Source organism: Montipora foliosa, chromosome 11 (genome assembly GCF_036669935.1).
Source record: "Montipora foliosa isolate CH-2021 chromosome 11, ASM3666993v2, whole genome shotgun sequence".
NCBI lineage: Eukaryota > Metazoa > Cnidaria > Anthozoa > Scleractinia > Acroporidae > Montipora > Montipora foliosa.
The window spans coordinates 24,237,354-24,257,397 of NC_090879.1; the positions used below are offsets into that span (position 1 = coordinate 24,237,354).

At 38.9% G+C, this 20,044-nt stretch overlaps 1 protein-coding gene across 1 annotated transcript in view; it reads right to left on the bottom strand.

Moving 5' to 3' along the window:
* The window catches only part of LOC137974910 (uncharacterized), an 84,162-nt gene that overhangs the window by 41,106 nt on the left and 23,012 nt on the right, over positions 1-20,044 (bottom strand). Inside the window, exons 11-23 of the mRNA XM_068821919.1 lie at positions 18,636-18,709; positions 17,284-17,372; positions 15,893-16,068; positions 13,631-13,799; positions 12,988-13,113; positions 11,709-11,791; positions 11,149-11,275; positions 7,694-7,768; positions 6,393-6,472; positions 5,725-5,822; positions 5,321-5,418; positions 3,177-3,250; positions 448-559 (exon numbers count right to left, since the gene is read on the bottom strand). Coding sequence (XP_068678020.1) covers positions 448-559; positions 3,177-3,250; positions 5,321-5,418; positions 5,725-5,822; positions 6,393-6,472; positions 7,694-7,768; positions 11,149-11,275; positions 11,709-11,791; positions 12,988-13,113; positions 13,631-13,799; positions 15,893-16,068; positions 17,284-17,372; positions 18,636-18,709 — 1,381 coding nt within the window. The remainder of the gene's footprint in view (positions 1-447; positions 560-3,176; positions 3,251-5,320; positions 5,419-5,724; positions 5,823-6,392; positions 6,473-7,693; positions 7,769-11,148; positions 11,276-11,708; positions 11,792-12,987; positions 13,114-13,630; positions 13,800-15,892; positions 16,069-17,283; positions 17,373-18,635; positions 18,710-20,044) is intronic.

The following is a 20,044-nucleotide window of genomic DNA, read 5'->3' on the forward strand; positions in this document are numbered from 1 at the left end:
TCTGGGTCTCAAGGCAAGCGCCATTACGACTGGGCTGCACTGCTTCTGTTGGTGACATGTTGAACAATGCGTTGGCTGTCGTAGCCACCAACACTGGACATGCCTTGAGTGGTCCCAAATATATAACTACACATTTGCAGTTAATCAACTAGTAAATGTAATAATAATGCTAAGAATAAAAACAAGTTTATTAAAGCGCCAATGGATTTAGCACTAGAGCTCTAATTGTGAACACTAATGAAATTACCTCAAATCAAATTAAATTAAATCAAATATTGGTTTTTGTGGAGAGGGGATTACAGAGCAAAAAAGGAATCATCAGAGTTTAGTGGTAATTCAGTGTACTGTTGAAGCCCAATCAATCCTAACAAATCAGCAGCCACTGAAGTAGACCTTTCTGGGATTTCCAATGGGTTGTCTCCTGCTTGCTATTGTATATAAACTTACCTCTGAAAGACCTTGTATTGTGTTGAGCTGCCTGCATTTGCAGGAGGTCTCCAGTAAACTTCAACACTAGCAGGACCTAACACCTTGACACTGACATTCACAACAGTGAGATCTACCAAAAGAAATAACCTTTCATGTGAATAATAAGTGACACAATGACTACAATCCTGGACAAAAGTGTTGGGAAGGTAGCATCACTTTTGAGATAGTCCCCCAGTCCCCCTGCCCCCCTTATCAATGTTGGATTTTGCACCAAACAAAATGGTGACTTTTCTTCCAATATTGAATATGGGGGAGGGGGGCCACAAGATCATGCTCTTTCCCAAATAGTTCAGCCAACAGTTAGAATAATGGAATTAGGTGTGAAGTGAAGTGATGCACGCAACCTTCCCAACAACTTTTGACCAGGATTGTAGTTGTGAACCAGACCTTGAAAAGGTTTTCTTTGTTGAAACTCCTTCAAATACAATTTACAGCTGTAATTTGAAAGAGTCAAAAGGAACCTTTTCCCCAACAGATACCATATTTACTTGTGTATAAGTCAACACCCAATTTTCAGACTGTGCAGATTTGAGTAAAAATAAATAAAAATAGCCAGACAACAGAGATCACAGATCCACTTTAGGTGTTCGATTCCTTCTCTGCCTTTATTGAACCCATAAGTTACCACAGAATTTTCCATTTGGTTTCAGTGTTGTACATTATACCACACTTGGCTCGGCAAAATATTAGAAATACAGGTCACTTTGATTTTGGCTTGACAGGCGAAAGATTGTTGCCAAAGTCCATTACTCGTCACTTTTAAGATTCCAGATATTTATTTCTCACTGCCTGTCTTGTTTATCTAATTGACGTTCCATTCTTGAGCTCCATTTTGTTTAGAGATGCACTAAAGCACCATTCGCATTACAATGACTTTCGACGCCATGGCAGGTTAATTAAATGTTCTCCTGTGTGCACCAGAGAAATCTACGCCTTACCCCAACCCCCTCAAACCTAACAAATTACACACAGAAGACTATGCTCAAAGACACCACTTAGCAGGGGAGTGACAAGCAAGACTTTTACCGACACATAAAAAAATAAAAATAAAAAAATAGAGAAATATTACCCATTTTCCGACTGGGACTGCCATACTGGCAACCCAGTAAATAACAATGAAATATTACCCATTTTCTGACTAGGATTGCCATACTGGCAACCCATTAAAAAGGTCGACTTGCACACAAGTAAATATGGTATGATAATTAGATGTTGCCTTTTAACCTCAAAGTTTCACTTTTTCTGTCCCACTAGTCTCCTTCACAGCCCTTACTAGGGCGTCGCAACGTTTGCATTAGCATTGCGTGACATTCCATAAACAGTTGTGAGATAATAAATAATAAGCAAATTAATAATTATTTAAAATAATTGATTGTGACTGAAATAATGAAAAGCATAGATCTAGTGCCACCACATCCAATTAGCTCACCATTTTTTCCCTATTACACCATTCTAACAATGCATTTTCACTGACTCTTGGCCTTCCAGTTTACTTATAGTTGATTTAACCCTACTTGACCACAACATGTGGCAAAGTTCGCTGTGAAGTTGGGTATTACTTTACAAAGTAGCCAATTACGCCGCGAATTAGACAACCAGATTGCGAACTTTGAAATGAACTTTCCAACTTCTACATGCGCCAGACCAAAACTCACAACTCTCAACCTAATGAGCCCTTGGCTGACCCAGGTTTGCGACATCGTAAACAAGTGGTTTGAAGATTCAACAAAATTACTGCCTTAGTTAAAATTCACTGAGAAAGGCAAATGTAAAATTAATATTGGCGATCGTTTGGCAAGAACAGACTACAGCATTGCAAAATGTTACCAGATGATTGTCTTTTACATGGATTTTTGACGACAATAGAGGCCAAGTATGAAGTGGTGGAAATAAAATAATTTAGTGCTAATCGAAAACAACATTGTTTACTCGTTAACATGCTGTCCAAAGTTTCAATACTGTAAGTCATTAATTTTAACTGACCATCGATTTGGGTTGCAATACTCCAAATTTCGACCCTCTAGTTTATCTGTAAACAACTTTTGAGTACTATTCATTTGTAAAGCTTGTTTGATAAGTGAGCAGAAGCACTATCCAGTTCTCCACATAAATCTCCCATAGAAATGTCAATTTCAGACATCACCATGACTTTCGAGCAAACAACTCAACATGTCTGTTTTCTCTTCAAGTGCGACTCTTAATTAAGGTGGCAAACTAGGAAAGTTCTGTTGGGTAGCAGTTGGGAAGTTCACTTCAAAGTTCACAATTTGGTTGTCTAATTCGCTGCGTAATTGGCTACTTTGCAACCTAGTACCCAATTCCGTAACGAACTTTGCACAGGTGGTGCAGTAAAGTAATGTGAAATTGACTGTAAACTGTGGCTCCATGTTCCCAGTTGAAGTTCAGTGGAGAAAACAGTGGGCCTCCAGTATTATTCTTGCACATCTTGCATTCTTGTGCCTCCCCAGCTTCACATCTTCCCATTTTACAACTTTTAAATAAATTTTACAAGGATCATTCCAACATTACATAGCATTGTTTTTTCAAATTTTATTGTTGTTACTATGGAAAGAAAAAAACATCCCCAGGATTTAGGTAATTCTTTAAACAGAACAAATACTTAGCTTATGAGCAAAAAATACAGTCCCTTTGTAAGAACACAGATAAATAAAAATGTAGCCACTTACCTATAAAGACTTTTACCTCAACCGTCTTGTTTACAGGTCTAATGCCGTAAGAGATTGTCACATCAACTGTATATCTGCCAAAAAAAAAGAACTACAAACGTCAGTAAAAGCAAATAGAGACAAGTTCCGAAAGATGTCCTCTGCTTCTACAAGTTTTTTTGGTTGTTTTGTTATGTACATCCCCACCTCATTTCAAATTTCTTTTTTCAGTTACCTTATGTTCCTTTACAAGACTCCAGCAGTTTTTAAATCTCAAGGAAAGGTAAGCATATGATGGCCATCTTCAGTTACAGTACATGTCATACAACAAAAATAGGCAACGCATTGCGCACGTGTGGTAGTGCAGTAACGTAATACAATGTTTTTTTCTTGTAACTGTCAACTGAGCTGAGAATAAATTTGCCATCAGCAACGAAATTTGTGCCGTGAATATAAAAGGAACTACCATCAGCGAAAAACATTTTGGGAGATTTTGTTACCTTCAATTTTTCGATCGTACTTGCTGCACAAGTAAAATCGCAAAATCGAAATTGACATTGATTTCAGCGACCACCTGTGATCAAGTTACCTTGCGTGTTACTAACAGCTCACAAAACAAAGGATACATCTGTGACCAAATGACGACAAGACACTGGGTTTTTATTAGTTTGTTTTTTTTTCTTTCAAGTTTTATGAAGTTCAACAAGAAACATGCGAATTCAACACAAAGATCACAATCATCCAAATGCATGAGCATCAGAAAAAATATTGTGTTACATCCGGTTCTTTCTAAATTTGGTGTGCTAATAATTGAACTATGAACCAAATGTGTGCAGAGTTTCAACCTGGACGCTTAAGTGAGTCCTATACGACGGCCTCATGGAAGAGAGCTTTTTTCTCCTTACCTGTGTAAACTTTGTTGCTTTGAAAGGACAGCTAGAAATGATTTGTCACGAAAAAAACCTTTGCCAAAGGAATGGAAAAGGATTCAGGAAAGCAATTTAGAATGGCAGCGATAGAATAAAACCAAGAAATTGAGGTAAGTGTTCATTAACGAATGCTTGTGTAACTGACCATCATTGTAAACACACGCGCCACGATTTTTATTGGCAGTTATAGCCTTTTCACCTAAAATTATTTTCATGTGCCACCCCATACTACTGCTGCAAGCAGCTGGTATTAGAAAAGATTTTTTTAGCTTGGAAGCCTTGAGACTGTAAAAAAATAATTTCTGCTTGGTCTGGATATCAGCAAGGTAAGTTTGAAATAAAAGGCACTCAAGAAATAGGACGAGATGTTGCTTTTCAATCGCATATATTCTAGTGTTGTGCTAGCTAGGAACATGCAAAGAAACTTCACTAAAAGCGTGACTTTTCCCTCAAAAATTTGAAGGCAAATTTGGAAAGAGGGAATTTACGCTCAATATGATTATTGGAACAAATTAACAGTCAAAGAGAATTATCCCTCTAAAATTCATGTCAACTACAACAATAGGCATTGGGAAAATTGAGCAAATTTAAACATTTTGTTCTCGACAAAATTCACCATTTTTTGTCAAAAAGCCCCAAAATTCACGAATTTCATTGAATTACTCTCTCATTACTTTTGAACAATACTGTACCTCAAAGTCTCTCTTTTTCTGTCCCACTAAAATCATAAGTAGTCCCCTTCCCAGTCATTATCGATATGTCTGTCATGCAACACTTGCAAAAGCATTGCCGGATAGTGCATTGCCTTGATATTTATTAATATTGAAAGATACTTCACACTTTTTCTTAACAATACCAGGAGAAATTAGCATGGTAAGATGTGTTACCGAGTCACATGATGACCGGATAGTGCATTGCATGCAACAAAAACACGAACATTCGTTTCCGGTCATGCACACAACTCTTTAATACATCATTTCCCAGTTTACTAGTCGTCTGTGGTTTAGTGGTCACCATGATTGCCTCTGAATGACGAGATACTGACTTTGAATCCTAATTGGGCTGCCTTCTCTGAAAAGGTTCTACGAGACCAAAACATCTGATGCATGCGCAAGCAAATCGTCTATTCCAAGGTCTGTCAAAAATTGTAATTCTCTTGGATAACCTGTCATTTCTCTCTATGATTTTAGAAGATCAGCCCAAAATTTGAAGTAATAATTATCATCTTTGACTTACTTCTTTGCCTTTTTGAAGCGGAGAGTAGCAACAGGATGTGTGGTTGTAACGACCTTACCACCATATTTCCAAACATACTTAGCACTACCCACTTCCTCCTACAAAATAAGAATTCCAGGCAAAATCTGAGAAAGGTTGCACATGAATAAGTCCCTTGCTTTAAAGCAAGTGAGATAAACCTTAGCTATTGATGAACCATAGACAAGATGTGGGCTATTGGTACGACGCAACCCAGGAATGTCATTCTATGGCAAAACAGCAACATGTTTCATCAAATAGGAGGTCAGGGCTTAATTGAAGCTAGTAAGTCTTCGTGGATGTACGCATTTCTAACAGGTTCCTGTCTTTTCATTGAAGTTGGTTGCAATGCATTTCAAAAAACAACATTATGACAAACCACTCACACTTGAATAATTTAAATTTGCAGAAAAGATAACAGGCTCGTTTGGTTGAGGAATCTTGGGACTGAAGCTGATAGCCACTCTGCTGGCATCCAAGATTTCTGTAACATAATTAAGAACATAATTACTTGACTTGAAATATTAATTTTATCCTTGGTACAATAATTCTAAAACACCAAGCTGTTTTTAAGGTTCCTTGTTGCAAATCCCTGAAACTTGTGCCCGGTTGAGTGGGTGGCAATTGCATGTGGGTGGGGGAGGGATTGGGGGTGGAGGTTCCAATTTCATTCCTGAGTGGGTGGGTGTTAACCTGAGAGAAGTAATTCCAGTTCCACATCGTAACTCTTGCAAGAAGTGAATGATCACTTTGCCTGTGGTTGACAGTATTTCAATTTAGCTAATCAAAAACCAAGAAATGTTCCTTTGATTCCTGTTCCAATGGCTAGAATGTGTTCGCTGTATCCCTTAACACAAAGCACATTCATTTCCCCTAGGACTTCAAAAAGGAAGAAATCACTTCTTCTGTTCATTTAGTGTTACCAGAGCTCAGTTTTTTTCTTTTGTTTATTGGCTTCATATTGTTTTTGACCAATGAATATATTAACGGTCTTCATCTCCTCATCTTGGCTGGCAGTACAATATCTATAAAAGCTAATAAGCACAACACCAACCTCGAACATTTATTTCCAACCACCTCACCAAAGTGCTGCGAGTGTTTGATGCAAAAAGAGACACTACAAACTTTCCAGGTCTGAAAATGATGCAATGTTGTGTTAAGCATGCAATCATCTACCACAGAGATGAATGAAATCAAGCAATGCTCACTGACTATTTTTCTTGCTTCTTTCTCTTAACAAACCAGAATGCAGGAATAAATTAGAGCAAGAGGATGAACCTATTGCACTCACTTTCAGTCTTTCAAACACAACATTTCCTTGTGAAGGTTACAGTAATCAGTCACAAATGCCCTTCAAGGACTTTTTTCATATTTCGAAAGTAATGTTTAGGTGGATATCAATCAAAATTATGTTTCCATGACAATAGCCCTGTTCTCTTGGTGGCAGATGAATTCATCATGGAAACATTTGCTCAATGTCCACCTACACTTTACTTTCAAAACCAACATGTTGTTGAGAGGCACCTGAATCAGAATTATTGTGTTTATAAGAGTAAAACTTAAAGAGTCTCTTAATTACTATTATTATATGGCTTGTGTTTGTAGCCGATATTACTCGCTCTGATTGGCTAATTGTGACTGAATTGTACGGCATTATTCTCCCGTAATGCTCACGGGCCGATAACGGGCTTGAAAAAACAAAGCAAAAGGTAATTAAAAAGCCATATAATAAACTACTTACTAACCGAGCTAGCTCGAGCCGTACTGGGGAATATTGGCCCTTGGTCGTTTTTGTAAGAACCTCGCTCAATCCGTACTGCCACGACCTTGGGCCAATATTCCCCAGTACGGCCCTCACACTCGGTTAGTAAGAAGTTAGTACTTCACGATTATGTTTCTGCATATACCTCTCCTTGTACATGTTCAAAGGTTCTTCAAAGCAAGTTATAATATGGCTAGTGTATCTGGCCCATATAATGTGCGATCTGTTTGGCTAAGAGCAAATTAGTTTTTTCTTCTTTAGAACCGTTCTGATAGCCAAAAAATAAACAACTTAATAACTTCCACCATTCCGTTGTTACAGCAAAATCTCAAACCTTGGGCTAGCTGTATTGATCTTGCTGTTGCTCAGTCAATACGGCAAGGCGACAGTTTGAGATTTTGCTCTAATGACCTCATCTCGGTTATTAAGTAGTTTTTGGATCATTCAGTCTCAAATGTTTTGAGCATGTAAAATTTAATACCTGGAACACTGGCCACAATTTTTCAAAACTTGTTCAAGTCATGAAACTTATGCCTTGAACATTCATTATTGCTCTTAGCTGCACTTTACACCAAGCATTTATTTTATCTTACTCGTGGTAGGAATGATTTCTTGTTTCATATTCCATGCCTGGGCCTGTTTCATCATGATGATCACCATAGTGCCAACTGTGAGAAAACAAAATTTAGTATTTAAGACGTTTTTTTACTATGACATATAGTCAAAGGAAGTTGAAGTGTTTTTTCCAGGAAGCATGTAACTTGCAACTCTTCTCCTTGGAACACAGCTGGGGATTTTAGTACACCAATTTGATGCCCAAATATAGACCAAAATAAGATTGAAGCTGCACATGAGGGAAAAATGCACGAGCTAGGTTACATCCAAATAAGGAAATTTTTACACTCAAAAAACCCCAGCTCTGAACCAAAGTTAAAAGCTTCAAAATCACGAGCTTCTGAATAGATATAATTCATCCCCACAAATGTTTTTGAAAGCCTTTTATCAGACTTTTCTAAGAGATAATTAAAATCTCCACAAGATGCACCATTAACTTTCAAACTTGATGGCATTTATGTCACAAGCTGTTCAAAGTACGATCCTTGCACTTTCAATGTATGTGGACAATTTAAGCAATAATCTCTTAGAGAAACCCGAAAAATTCAGGTGGCTCCAACAGGATTGAAACCCACAACGTCTGCATTGCCGGTGCAATGCTCCACCAACTGCCCTATTTACATAAGCGTGAGGATCATTTCTCTCTTCAATAAATCAGATTTCATGATTTGTGACCTTTCACGCGAAAAGGGGGCTTATGGATTTCATAGTGAACCGTGAAATAAATTTCACGGTCACGGCCCGTGAATTTAATATTTCACTCCGTAAAATTAAAATTTCACGGCATGTTCACTATTGCTCCAATTCTTTTCACTATGCTCAGTGCAAAAGTTCACGGCGTGAAATTGAGGACCATGAAAATAATTAAGTCAGGTCGTGGACTCACTCATGTTCACGCCGTGAAATTATGTTGCTACACCATCCAGAATAACAAGAAAATTTCGTGGTCTGGTTTTGGAATTAAAATTGCGGTAAACAAGGAAAAACAATGTTTTGCTTCGGAAATCGAATAATGGTATTTATATCTTCTCTTGTGTGAAAAGTTTTAAGTTTGTATGGGGCGCCGTTTCGTTAATTTTGGCGAAATTGAAGTTGGTACGATTATTTTGCTTTGTTGATGGCACGACGATCTATAATTTGAATGAAAATGACGATACTGACACAAATTATGCTACCGAGCAAAACAGTTTATTTATTACATTTTCTCAGTGTAGGAGGAGAGGGAAGCATCCAAAAGCGCACTAGACACCATACGAGGGATTCTCCTCAATTTTGCATAATCAACGTTTGGTCAAAAATATGGAATGAAATTGATGTCCCCCGATCAGGGTCTGCGGCCAAAAATGCTGTCACGTAGGTTAAAAAAGGGATTTATCCGCTGAGATTTTGCAAACTGAACAGTCCTCGCATGATAATATGTACTCACATAGATGTTTAATATAGTTAAATGAAATTTAACATAGTTAACGACTAGGAGCTAGTCTGGTCAGTAGTGTTTTGCAGGCGGTTGTTAGTGTCTTGGCCGTCTGGTAGCGTTGTTCAGCGTTTTGGTGCGTTCTGTAGTGTTTGTTATAGTTACATGGTTCACGACCGGGAGCTAGTCCGGTCAGTAGCGCCTTGCAGGCGTTTGTTAGCGTTTTTTATGCGTTTTTGTAGCGTTTGCAGCACTCTTTAGGTTGTGGGAGCCCTGGGGCTGACATGGTTCAGCGGTATTCCTGCTTAGTGCATGCGTTGTTGTCCATGTGCTTGCAGCGTGTTTGTTGCTCTGTTGGCGTGGCGTTGTGAGTCGGTTCAGGAGTTTAGTGGTTCTCGGCGTTCCCTCCCTATCCCCCCCTTTTTTTTTGTGTGTGTGCTGTTCTATTTTTTTTTTGTATTCCTTTTTTTTTGTGTTCTTTTTTTTTTGTATTTTCTTTCTTTCTTTCTTTATTTATTTTTGTTTCCACTGAGCTATCTGGCTCAAGTGTGACGGGTGCCTTAGGGGGGCCTGGCGCGGGGGGCTCGTGGCTTGGTTGCGGGTTGGGCAGGCCAGTCGGGTGTTCTAGCGCCTTGGGGATGTGACTTCGGTTTCAGCCCCTAGGCTTCCTGGGCACCTACCCTCCACTGGCGACACAGGCGTTAATAAGCCTTCAGAAGATGGCTACAGGCTTTTTATGGCAAAACTCGATGACATATGTGTTTGTTATCTTTCGGTCGCCATATTTGCGCTTATCCATGCAAAGCCTTATAAATTGTAAATTTGATTTGGAGTAAAACGTTTCTTCGAATACCTCCCGCACGAAACATCCCACAGACCTGAACCTTTGTGAGACTCTTTCAATATTCACCTTCTTTTATCTCGTTGAATGTTGAGTTTATTTGGTGAACGGTGTTGATGATCGATGGTGTGACAATGAAAAACAGGCAAGAGGTGACGAGAAGACAGAAGTGTCTACAATTTAACAGAGCGTCTCCATACCAAATAATATAATTTTGACGAACAACTTGAGTTCGGAATATCGCACAGCCCTGAAATTCGGAGTGGATCTTTAGTTACATTACTCTGATACCACGTGTCAATTTCTTGACTCAATTTATTGAATGGTAAGCACTTTTAATTTTCAATGCGATGAAATACAAACCCTGACGAAAATGTTCAGAAAATCTTGTTTCAAGTGGTGGCAAATTTTGGGGAATAATATTGTTCGATTTTCTTGTAAAAATTTACACTCTGCTCACTGCCTCGGATTCCAGGAAAAATTACTCCTACTATGTTTGGATTTAAGTGTATTTTGAGCAGTTAGTCGCCCCATTTGGCGCACTTAAATAAAAACATACTATTAAGCGAGTTGCTGTGATTTTCCAAGTTGCCCTAAAGATTAATGCTCATAATTCATTTATGCTTGGTGATCTCGAAAAGAGGTTTGGATCACTGCTCGTCCTTGCCAGAAAATGCTCAGCACTCACATGCTCGCAAAATCCATTCGCCGGCGTGCATGTTTCTTCACTTGAGGTAATTCTACTTTACAGTACACAAAAATTCATGATCATCAAAGGGTTCACGTCAATGTTTCTTTGACACTCGAAATCTGCCAGAAATCCAAACCCAACGTATTGATAATGAAATTAAATAATTTTGAGGAGGACTTTTTTTCCACGGCATGAATTTTTTCACAGCGTGAATTAGTTCACGGTGGTATGATAAATTTTCACTCCAAGTTCACGCTGTTCTAAGGGAATTTCACGGTATTTCAGCTTGCTTTATGTAATTTCACGGTTGTCTGCTGTGAAATCGGCATGATCGTGAAATTATCATGAGCCCCCTTTTCGCGTGAAGGGTCACATTTGATCATAAATCATACATCACAAAGTTTCCAGAGAACCTGCCATGGCCTTTCCCTTTCTCAAGCTCATCCAAAGGATTTAGAAGTGCTCGCAGTTTTCAAAATCAACTCACCCAAATTGTATGTTTGGAAGGTAGCCTTTCTGAATCCCCGCCTTAAAAAGGGCAGCTTGATTAGTTGGAATGACCCTACAATTCCCTTTATCCTTGGTCGTACAGTTCAGGGTTAAACCATAAAGCTCTGCAAAAAAATGTACACAAGTCACATGGAAATCAGAAGAATTTCCTGAGTTATCTTTAACACATTGACCCCTGAAAGCAAGTCTTAATATAGATTCTACTCTGTCTAACGCCAGACGATTTTACTCGTCAATGTGTTTGTAGCCGATATTACACGCGCTCTGATTGGCTAACTGTGACTGAATTGTAGGGTATCATTCTCCCGTAATGCCCATGGGTCGATTACGGGCTTGCAAAAACAAAGCAAAAGGTAATTAAAAAGCCATATAATAAACTACTTACTAACCGAGCTAGCTCGAGCCGTACTGGGGAATATTGGCCCTCGGTTGGTTTTGTACGGACCTTGCTTCGCTGCCACGACCTCGGGCCAATATTCCCCAGTACGGCCCTCGCGCTCGGTTAGTAAGAAGTTAATAATGGCACAATACACCAACCGTTGGCAGGACAAGGTGTCAATACAGGCAAGAAGTCCTTCTCAGTTCCATTCTCACAAGTGTCTCCTTCAATTTTACGGAAACTGACAAAGAAAAATGACAAAATACATTGAAGAGAAACTAAACCCAGGGGTTGCTAAAAAACTTGAAGTTGGAGGCTAGTTTGAGTAAAGTAATTTGATTATTGTCAAAGTCAAAATTAATTAATCTTAAAGTGCTACTATACTACGATCAAAAATCACCTCTCACTTTTCTAAAGTTCTTGTGCTGAATAAGCGAAATGCCAGTTCTATGCAATTATTACTAGTTTTCGACTCCGTTTTTGGACTTTCTAATTTTTTTTATTTTTTCCGGGTAGCGCTCTGGCTGTGCATGCGTAAGAATTCTCCGTCCTCTGTCTCCTAGAAGGTCGTTCAAGTGGAATTTGAACTCGGTCTCTCTTACTTCAGAGGCAATCACAATGATCACTAAACAACGGAAGACTATGTGAAACGGGGAAATACGTAATTAAGAATTGTGTGCGTGACCGGAAATGAGTTATCATAAGAAAAAGTACTAATATTTTTAAATATCATCATAGAGACTTGCAAAGCATCTGTTTTCTGGTTTTGATTGGAATCGATGCCATTGACAATGGTTTTAAACGTAAACAAATATCCACAATCGTACTTAACCTTATCATTGGGTAACGGAATGTGGACTGTAGACTTTGGACTACGGAATTGAAACTGGATACTTGCCAAGATGTTGTAACAAAAAAAAAGCCCACTGAAAACTCCTTCAAACAAAGTGTAGGATACCCGTAGCCTATTGTTTCAAGAGAAAAACTATTTATTTTGACAGCCATTTATTTCATTTAATGGCCCACTATTACTCAGTGTGATTCTGCCAGATATTTAGCCCTTAGAGAGTTGGATCGCGAGGAAAGGGGAGTTATTTACTCACTAGCTTAAAAATGCAGTGGAGGGTCACATATTTGCTGACTTACACTCTCACCACCCGGAGACATGGAGTGTAATGCACTTACTGTGCACTAACCAAAAAAATCAACTCATCTTTGTCTTTGGATATCAAAACTATGTTAACGAAACACTTAGTGACCCAAGTTCAAAAAGACACCTGTGTACGTTAACTGGAATTTTCCCTTTCAATCAACATTGAATACCCCCCAAATTATCTGGACACTTCCTTTCCCAGACTTTGGGCATCTCTCCAAACGTCTTGATAACTGACCACGGACAAAACCACCAAGTCAACAAAGAAGTCATTCTTGCCTTACCCTTGAGTACGAGAATAGGTGGCGCCTTCTGTACAATTGTCAGGGATGATCTGATGATTCAAATCCACACCTTGCCGGATTGGTGTGCAACCTTGATCAAAATCTTTTCTTTCAAACCCGTAGTCACTAGAATCATAAGGGGAAAACCTTAATGTAGGAATAAATATTATTATTATAATTGTGCATATTTCTTTGTTGGTGGTAATGTACACATTTTCAGGCACATATTTTGAACTCAGGTATTTCAAATTCCCCACTATTTGAACTAATTTTTGTTTCCTGTAGACTTGATTCTAACCTTTATTTCAAAGCCCAATAAACTAAAGAGGTGTTTGAAAAACATCAGACACTGTCAGAGCAAACTGTGGCAATTATTGTCTTTTTCCATGGCCGACAATTTGAATTAAACAATCTGCCAGTCTTGTAAATAAACCACAATAATTTATAAAGCACTCTCACGATAATATAAATTTCTCACCACTGGATATAACTCAATTGGTTTTGCTAGTGTTTATCCATTGCATAGTGATTTATCCAGTGGATGGTGTTATCCACCTATTGAACAACTGGTGCCAGATGAAATGGTGGGCATTGCACTACAAACTGAGCTCTTCCCAAAACAAGTCACAAGAAGTTGATTTACCATTGAAAGTCATCCTTGGTACAAGCACACTTTCTTGTACTAATGACCCGCCGGAACTCTGATCCCATGTGACAATGAATGGTCCAGTTTCTGGTCGAGATTAATCGTTGCTCACCCAACAGACAAGTATCACTCCATGTAACATATGCAGAGGAATCGCAGACTGAACCTGAAATTTGAGAAAAAAATGTTGGTTATTATTGAGAGAGTGCTTAATTACAAAGCACTGAGTGGTTCCTGGATTAAGAATATTTTCTGCATGTCATAAAAGCAACCAAAAGAGAACACAGCTTTCCTGGCAGCAGGGGAGACGTCAGCTACATGTATATATTCTCTAACAACTAGAATAAAATTATCATCTCTAGCATCGGTAAAATGGCAGATTGGCAGGCGGAAGAATTCATTATATGAATCAATGGCTGGCAGTCAGAATAGCACAGTCAGTTGTCACTGTGAGGGCCAAGATGTCCTTTGGGCATGATGCAGACAGACTACCAATGGCTTCTCTGTGAAAGGGCCCCCACCATGTTACCAGCCTCGTTCCCCGACAAATATTTTCCCACTAGGGCAGGGTTTTCCTTATATATTTATCACGCAACTGGGCAAAAGCGTATTCATTTGACAAGGCATTTTAAAAAAATTATCATCACTTAACAATGCAAGTTTCAAAAAAGTCAAAAGAGCTGATGATACATTCCCACATGAGATGAAATCCCACAAAAGCAGTCTAATTGATTTCGTTAGTAGCTAATGTTGCTTGAACTACAGAACATACATTATCACAAATAATACACCAAACACTAGGTTTGCTTGATAAAATGTCTCTTTTATTTTACAAGGGCTAAACATATACTTCACGATTTGTGTTATAAATTAAATGTTAGACTGTGTGCAGTTGTAAAAAAATTGTATGAAGTTGTTGAAAAACTGTCTACTCGCTGTACCAGCTTGCGACTTAAGATCATTTTGTTTAACGTTCAAAAGAAAAACGAAAATGAGGGAACAAAATATAATACCTGCACATGTTCATACAGTTTGATTTGAGGTCAACGATACATGACATATAAAAGGAGGCAGAGAACCACACACTTCTGCCCTGAGACTATCATGTGATGGACAGAGAAAGTATCACATGACCTCCTACCTCCCCAAGGGATGGAACTTCACATGACATGACATGAAATTACAAAGAATTTATTTTTCAGTGGTACTAATAGTAATGATTTCATTTAATTGATCAGCCTTATAAACAAGAATCAAACAAGGTTGACATTGTTGAAAAAGCACGAAAAGTGACTGCTACCATTTTTTCAGGTGCCAACTTGTCAACATGAAAAATAAGACAGGGACGCCAAATTCCAAGCAATAAACTGCAAAAAACTTACCTGAATGATTACCAAGTTTGTAGGTCATTGAAGATCCATTGGTACATGTTTAACCCTTTGACGTCCAAACCGGCCGAAACCGGCCAGACTTAGTATTTTACTCTGTCTAACGCCAGACAATTTTACTCATCAATGGGGAAACCCTGGGCGTCAATGGGTTAAAAGCATGGATGGCACTAGGATTTTTCAATCTGGGTCCTGGGACCCGCATGTTCGGCCGAATTGGGGACCCAAGCATTTTTTGGGGGTCCCAAAATCTTGGTGACCCTCTGCGAGAAAAAGAGTATGTTTTAGGTTATGAGAAAAAGATAGTAACCAACTTGGAATTAATATTGACGCATATGCATATGCATAGAACCGGCCGACAAAGGCTTTTTCTAGAGCCATTACATTCATTCCTGGACAAGAACTCTGTTAATGAAAGAGCACCCTTCCCAAGGGTTTACGCATCACTGGTTTCCTCCCTTAGGAGCACGAACAGTGACGTCTTTTGCTATATATTTGCATTCAGTGACTTGCAGAGTACATTCCTCTGAAGAAGACCGCAGAAGGCTTAGTTTTAACCCTTTTAGATGTTCTAAACCTCCCTTCTTAGAACTTTAATTATGAGAACAGATCGCTCCAACAGTTTTACAAACAACAGAATATACTGACAAATCAAAGCAAGTTGTGTGAGTTATTTAAATCAGTGCCTTGCGTCCTGGGACACATTAAAATTTCGATGATGCATTTTTTGGATTTTATTTGCGTAAAAATGCACGATTTCTGCGTTAACGCGATCCCTGAAAAGGAACATGAAATCTTGAACTCTGGGGTGCATGGCTAAAGTGAAAAGGCTTTACTGATATGTAACCCACAAAAAAGATTCTTTGCCTACCCAAGACTGAAGTCATGTTGATCTGAAACACGGACCAAGGACCTGATGGGTCTCTTTGTCCATAAATGAGGAACACGGGCAGCCGTTCACCAGGTTGAGTAACCACCTCCTTTGCAAGGATATTCAAGTAACTAAAAGTAAACACTTTCCAAGATGCCCCACCATCAATGCTATACCTGTTGTGTTACAAATAGCAAGCAAATATTAAGTTAACCTTTTCCCTTCTGACTGAAAATTACAGATTTTACTGTCTTGTGCCACATGACTTACCCATCAATGACAGCCACTTCAAGGATGAATAAGTTAATAAAATGCCACTGTGAAATTTAGGCAAACATGCATTGAGAAAACATTGGTGTGGTGCAAAACTGATGGAGAAAAAGAGGACAGAGGACCTGATGGAGATGTTGGGATTGAAGGAAACAGTTGTTCAGATGGCAAAGGCAAATGGAGTGAGATGGTACCGGCATGTGTCAAGGAGGGATGATGGGCATGTTCTGAGAAAAGCGTTGGAGTTCATAGTGAAGGGCAAGAGGAAGAGAGGACGACCAAAGAAGACGTGGAAGACGCAAGTGGAGAAGCAGAGCAAGAGCGTTGGCTTGGAGAACAAGGATGTCATGAATTGAGCGAAATGGAGATTGAGAGTTAGAAAGATTGCTGGCAAACTGGGGTAAATCCGGCCACCCCCGTTTACGGGAATAAACCCAGATCAAAATTGGATTGATTGATTGATTGATGCATAATGCGTTTGATCCAATCCCATAATCCCTTGTGACCCACAAACACATCTAACCTAGAACTCAATTAATACCAGGTTATCGACAGGGTTTAATAACTTCCAAAACAGTTCTGAATAGTTGCTGACGAGAAGTTTTCAAATAGGGGTTTTATTGGGTTTAAAACCCCATGAGACTGAAAGTTAACTTGATTCCACGAGTTAAGCTTGACACAGCAATAGCCCAATGTTTAATCCAGGGCTTGAAATTGCGACCAATAAAGTCAACTGAATTTTTCCCTTTGTGACTAAAATATCTGGAGAAGTTACAAATTTGCGGCTTGTTTTCACCTTCGCTCTTTCAAAACAAAAGGGTTAGCAGCTACCACTTTGGGACTACTTTTGCTAAAATAATTAATTGTTTCTCGCCATGAATTTTCTTTCAATCTGAAGATTGCATAATTGTAGTGTAATTCAGCTGCGATGCACAACTCCATCCCTTTGATATTATTCACAATTTTCAGCAGTTTCTTTACAAACAAGTATTGTCGGTTCATATTTTGTTTTGCTAAACTGCTGACAACACAATGCAGCGTGACGATTTTGACTAAAATTTGCGAAATTGTGACTGGATTTCCTGTTAATTTTCAAGCCCTGTAATCTATGCCTTAGTCACCTCAATGACTTGGTATAACGTCTGAAAGGCACAGCAACAATCACTCCTCCGTGGTCACCAAAAGCAAACCGGAACTTGCCTCGCAGAACCTGTCAAACAAATTAGTTACTTAGTTAATTAGTACAGGTCTTCACTTGACAAGGCATTGCTAGAACAATGGTGTGGCCAAGGGTGAGGAAGAGAGTTAGCCTAGGTTAAACCTAGGTAGGGCTAAGTTGGCCTAACCCTAACCTCACCCCTCATTTTAGCAATGCCACCACTTGATATGTAAACCAATATCGACGTAATGCAATAAAGGGAGTGCATAGAATAACGTGTAAAATTAGATCATTGCACATCATTGCATTGCACATTACAATAATATTCTTTCTCTTGAGTGAGATGTTTTGACAGCTTGTAAAGGCACCTCTGGCTGCCGCTATCATCTCACCCACCCCTACCCACGCACGCATGTGAAAGGAGGACAGACCCTTAACACTGCGGATCTCCCTCTCCTCTTCACATACAGTGTGTGGGTTCTTTAACATCTTCCAGTGTTGATTAACAGGAAAGGTTGTAAGACATGGCCTACGGTTTATAGTCCTTATCTGAGAGGACTTGAAAGTCTCACCATTTGCAGGTGTAATTACAAAGGCAGCACTTTCTTCTCAGTTATTTTAAGACCTTGAGTGCTGGTCTGGCCAGAATTGAACTCACAACCTCCCTCATAGCAGCCCGGTGCTCAACCAACTGAGCCACCGGTGCATGGTCATCTCATTTATTTACCAGAGTAGTGCTTCAAACGTACAGTACTGCAACCTCACCGTGGCCGCACAGTAAAATTGTTTGAGAGCATGCAATTCACAAGCCACAACATAATTGGAGTGTGGATTTAAAGATCTTGGCTGTGTTCTTGCAGCTGCATTCTAGCAGAGGAGACAATGCAAAATTGCCCTGTGAATCTGCTGCCCCAAACCGTAGCAAATGGGTGAATGCCTTTGGACATCACTGTAAGTAGAGTCCCCTTCTGTGCCAGAATAATTAGTCAGGACAAATAAAGAATCAAATCTGTTACAACTGCTTTCTTTGCTAATTTAGAGAACCACTAATAATAATTGCACCATAAACCCTTTCAGGGGTTTCAATAACTTTTGAAGTAGATGCCTGGGCTAATCAATGTAAGCAGCAGTCACTCTTGTTTTTTACGATGGTTTGAGTGGAAAATCAAGGCAGAGTAGCTGGCAGCAAGAGGCAAATTTCTGACAAACAGACGGCAGTATACCGCCGGTGACCGGCTTCTAATGAAACCCCTGCCCTTAAGAACACCATTGGATGAGTTACATTAAGCTTAATGACCTATACAACTTACTCACCCTTTGCCATTCATACCCTCCATCTAAAGACATAAAGACATCCGGATATATCTTTAGATTGGTGCTTGCCACACCTGAAAATTGTAAAGAAAGAATCATGACCAAAACCAACACTATTTCAAATACTACCTCACATTCTTTGTATAATAATCAATTTCAAGGTTCATCAATTATGAATGTCAGCCATGAGCACAATCTAAGGTATTAATCCCATTTCTTGAATTAGCCTTGTGATTCAAATTTAAGTTCATATCCTCCATGTACAGTACTGCTCAAAAGTGAGTTACCAGCTTGCGTCATGTTTCCTTTGCAATGCGAATGTGCTACACGATTCCTGTCAAGTGTGACGCGATTCACGTCGAAGTGTAAATTTCTGGCATAAATTAAGATCTAATGTGCTACACAAAATCAATCACTTTTGCGTACAAATTCTCTCGCTGCAGTTGCCTGAGTTAGCTAAGACGATTTTTGATCTGTTAAATTGTATGGGGATCTATGTTGAAATTGCCGAAAGGACACAAGCTTTAAAGCGACAATAACCATACATCTGGTTTACATACAAAAACTCCAATGGAAACAAAATTGTACATTTATTAAAATTGAATATCTGAAAACGAGAGGCAACTTGAAAACTTCATGCAAAATGTAAGGATGAATTTTTCTTGATGCTCAAACACGAACATTTACAGCAACCAATGATAGGCAGAATAAAACTACTATTAACTCTATTCCAAAACGCCGTTTCTATATGATCATTATTAATACCTACAGTCAACAGTGCTGTTATCGTCCACAATCTTTCATTCGCAACTCAATAACGCATAAATACAACCGTAGCTTGAAGTGTTTGATCGTTTGACTACCAAGTTAAAATATGCGTTTAAAATATTGTCAGTGCAAGTCTCATTCAGGAAATACAAACCAAGGATTATTGTTATCTTGAAATGTCTAAATAATACGAAAACTTACTTTCCTTACATAAGCGCTTGTGAATCATGGTTTGTCGGTGAACAAAGCTTTGTAAACAATGTAATGTGCTGGATAAAAAATTTTTGTTTTTCGGGAATTGCCACATTCAGTAACAATGTTTTTATGTACGAAGGTACTGCAATTTATAATAGGCCTGTTTTCTTCGAAAATTGGCTTTTCACAAACACCTTCCCTGGTTAAAATTTTCAAAAACAAAAGGTCAATTAAAATCACACACAAGTGTCACGCCAAGGCACTTACAGATTATTTACCATCGCACACAACATGATTCCTGTAGAGCGCAAGACGATTCATGTAGCACGCAACACGATTCCTGTAGCGCATGACACGATGCGTATCGCACATGAGGGTGGTAACTTACTTTTGAGCAGTACTGTATTACCTCATGTATGCATTACTTTGATTACAGTGTTAAAAAT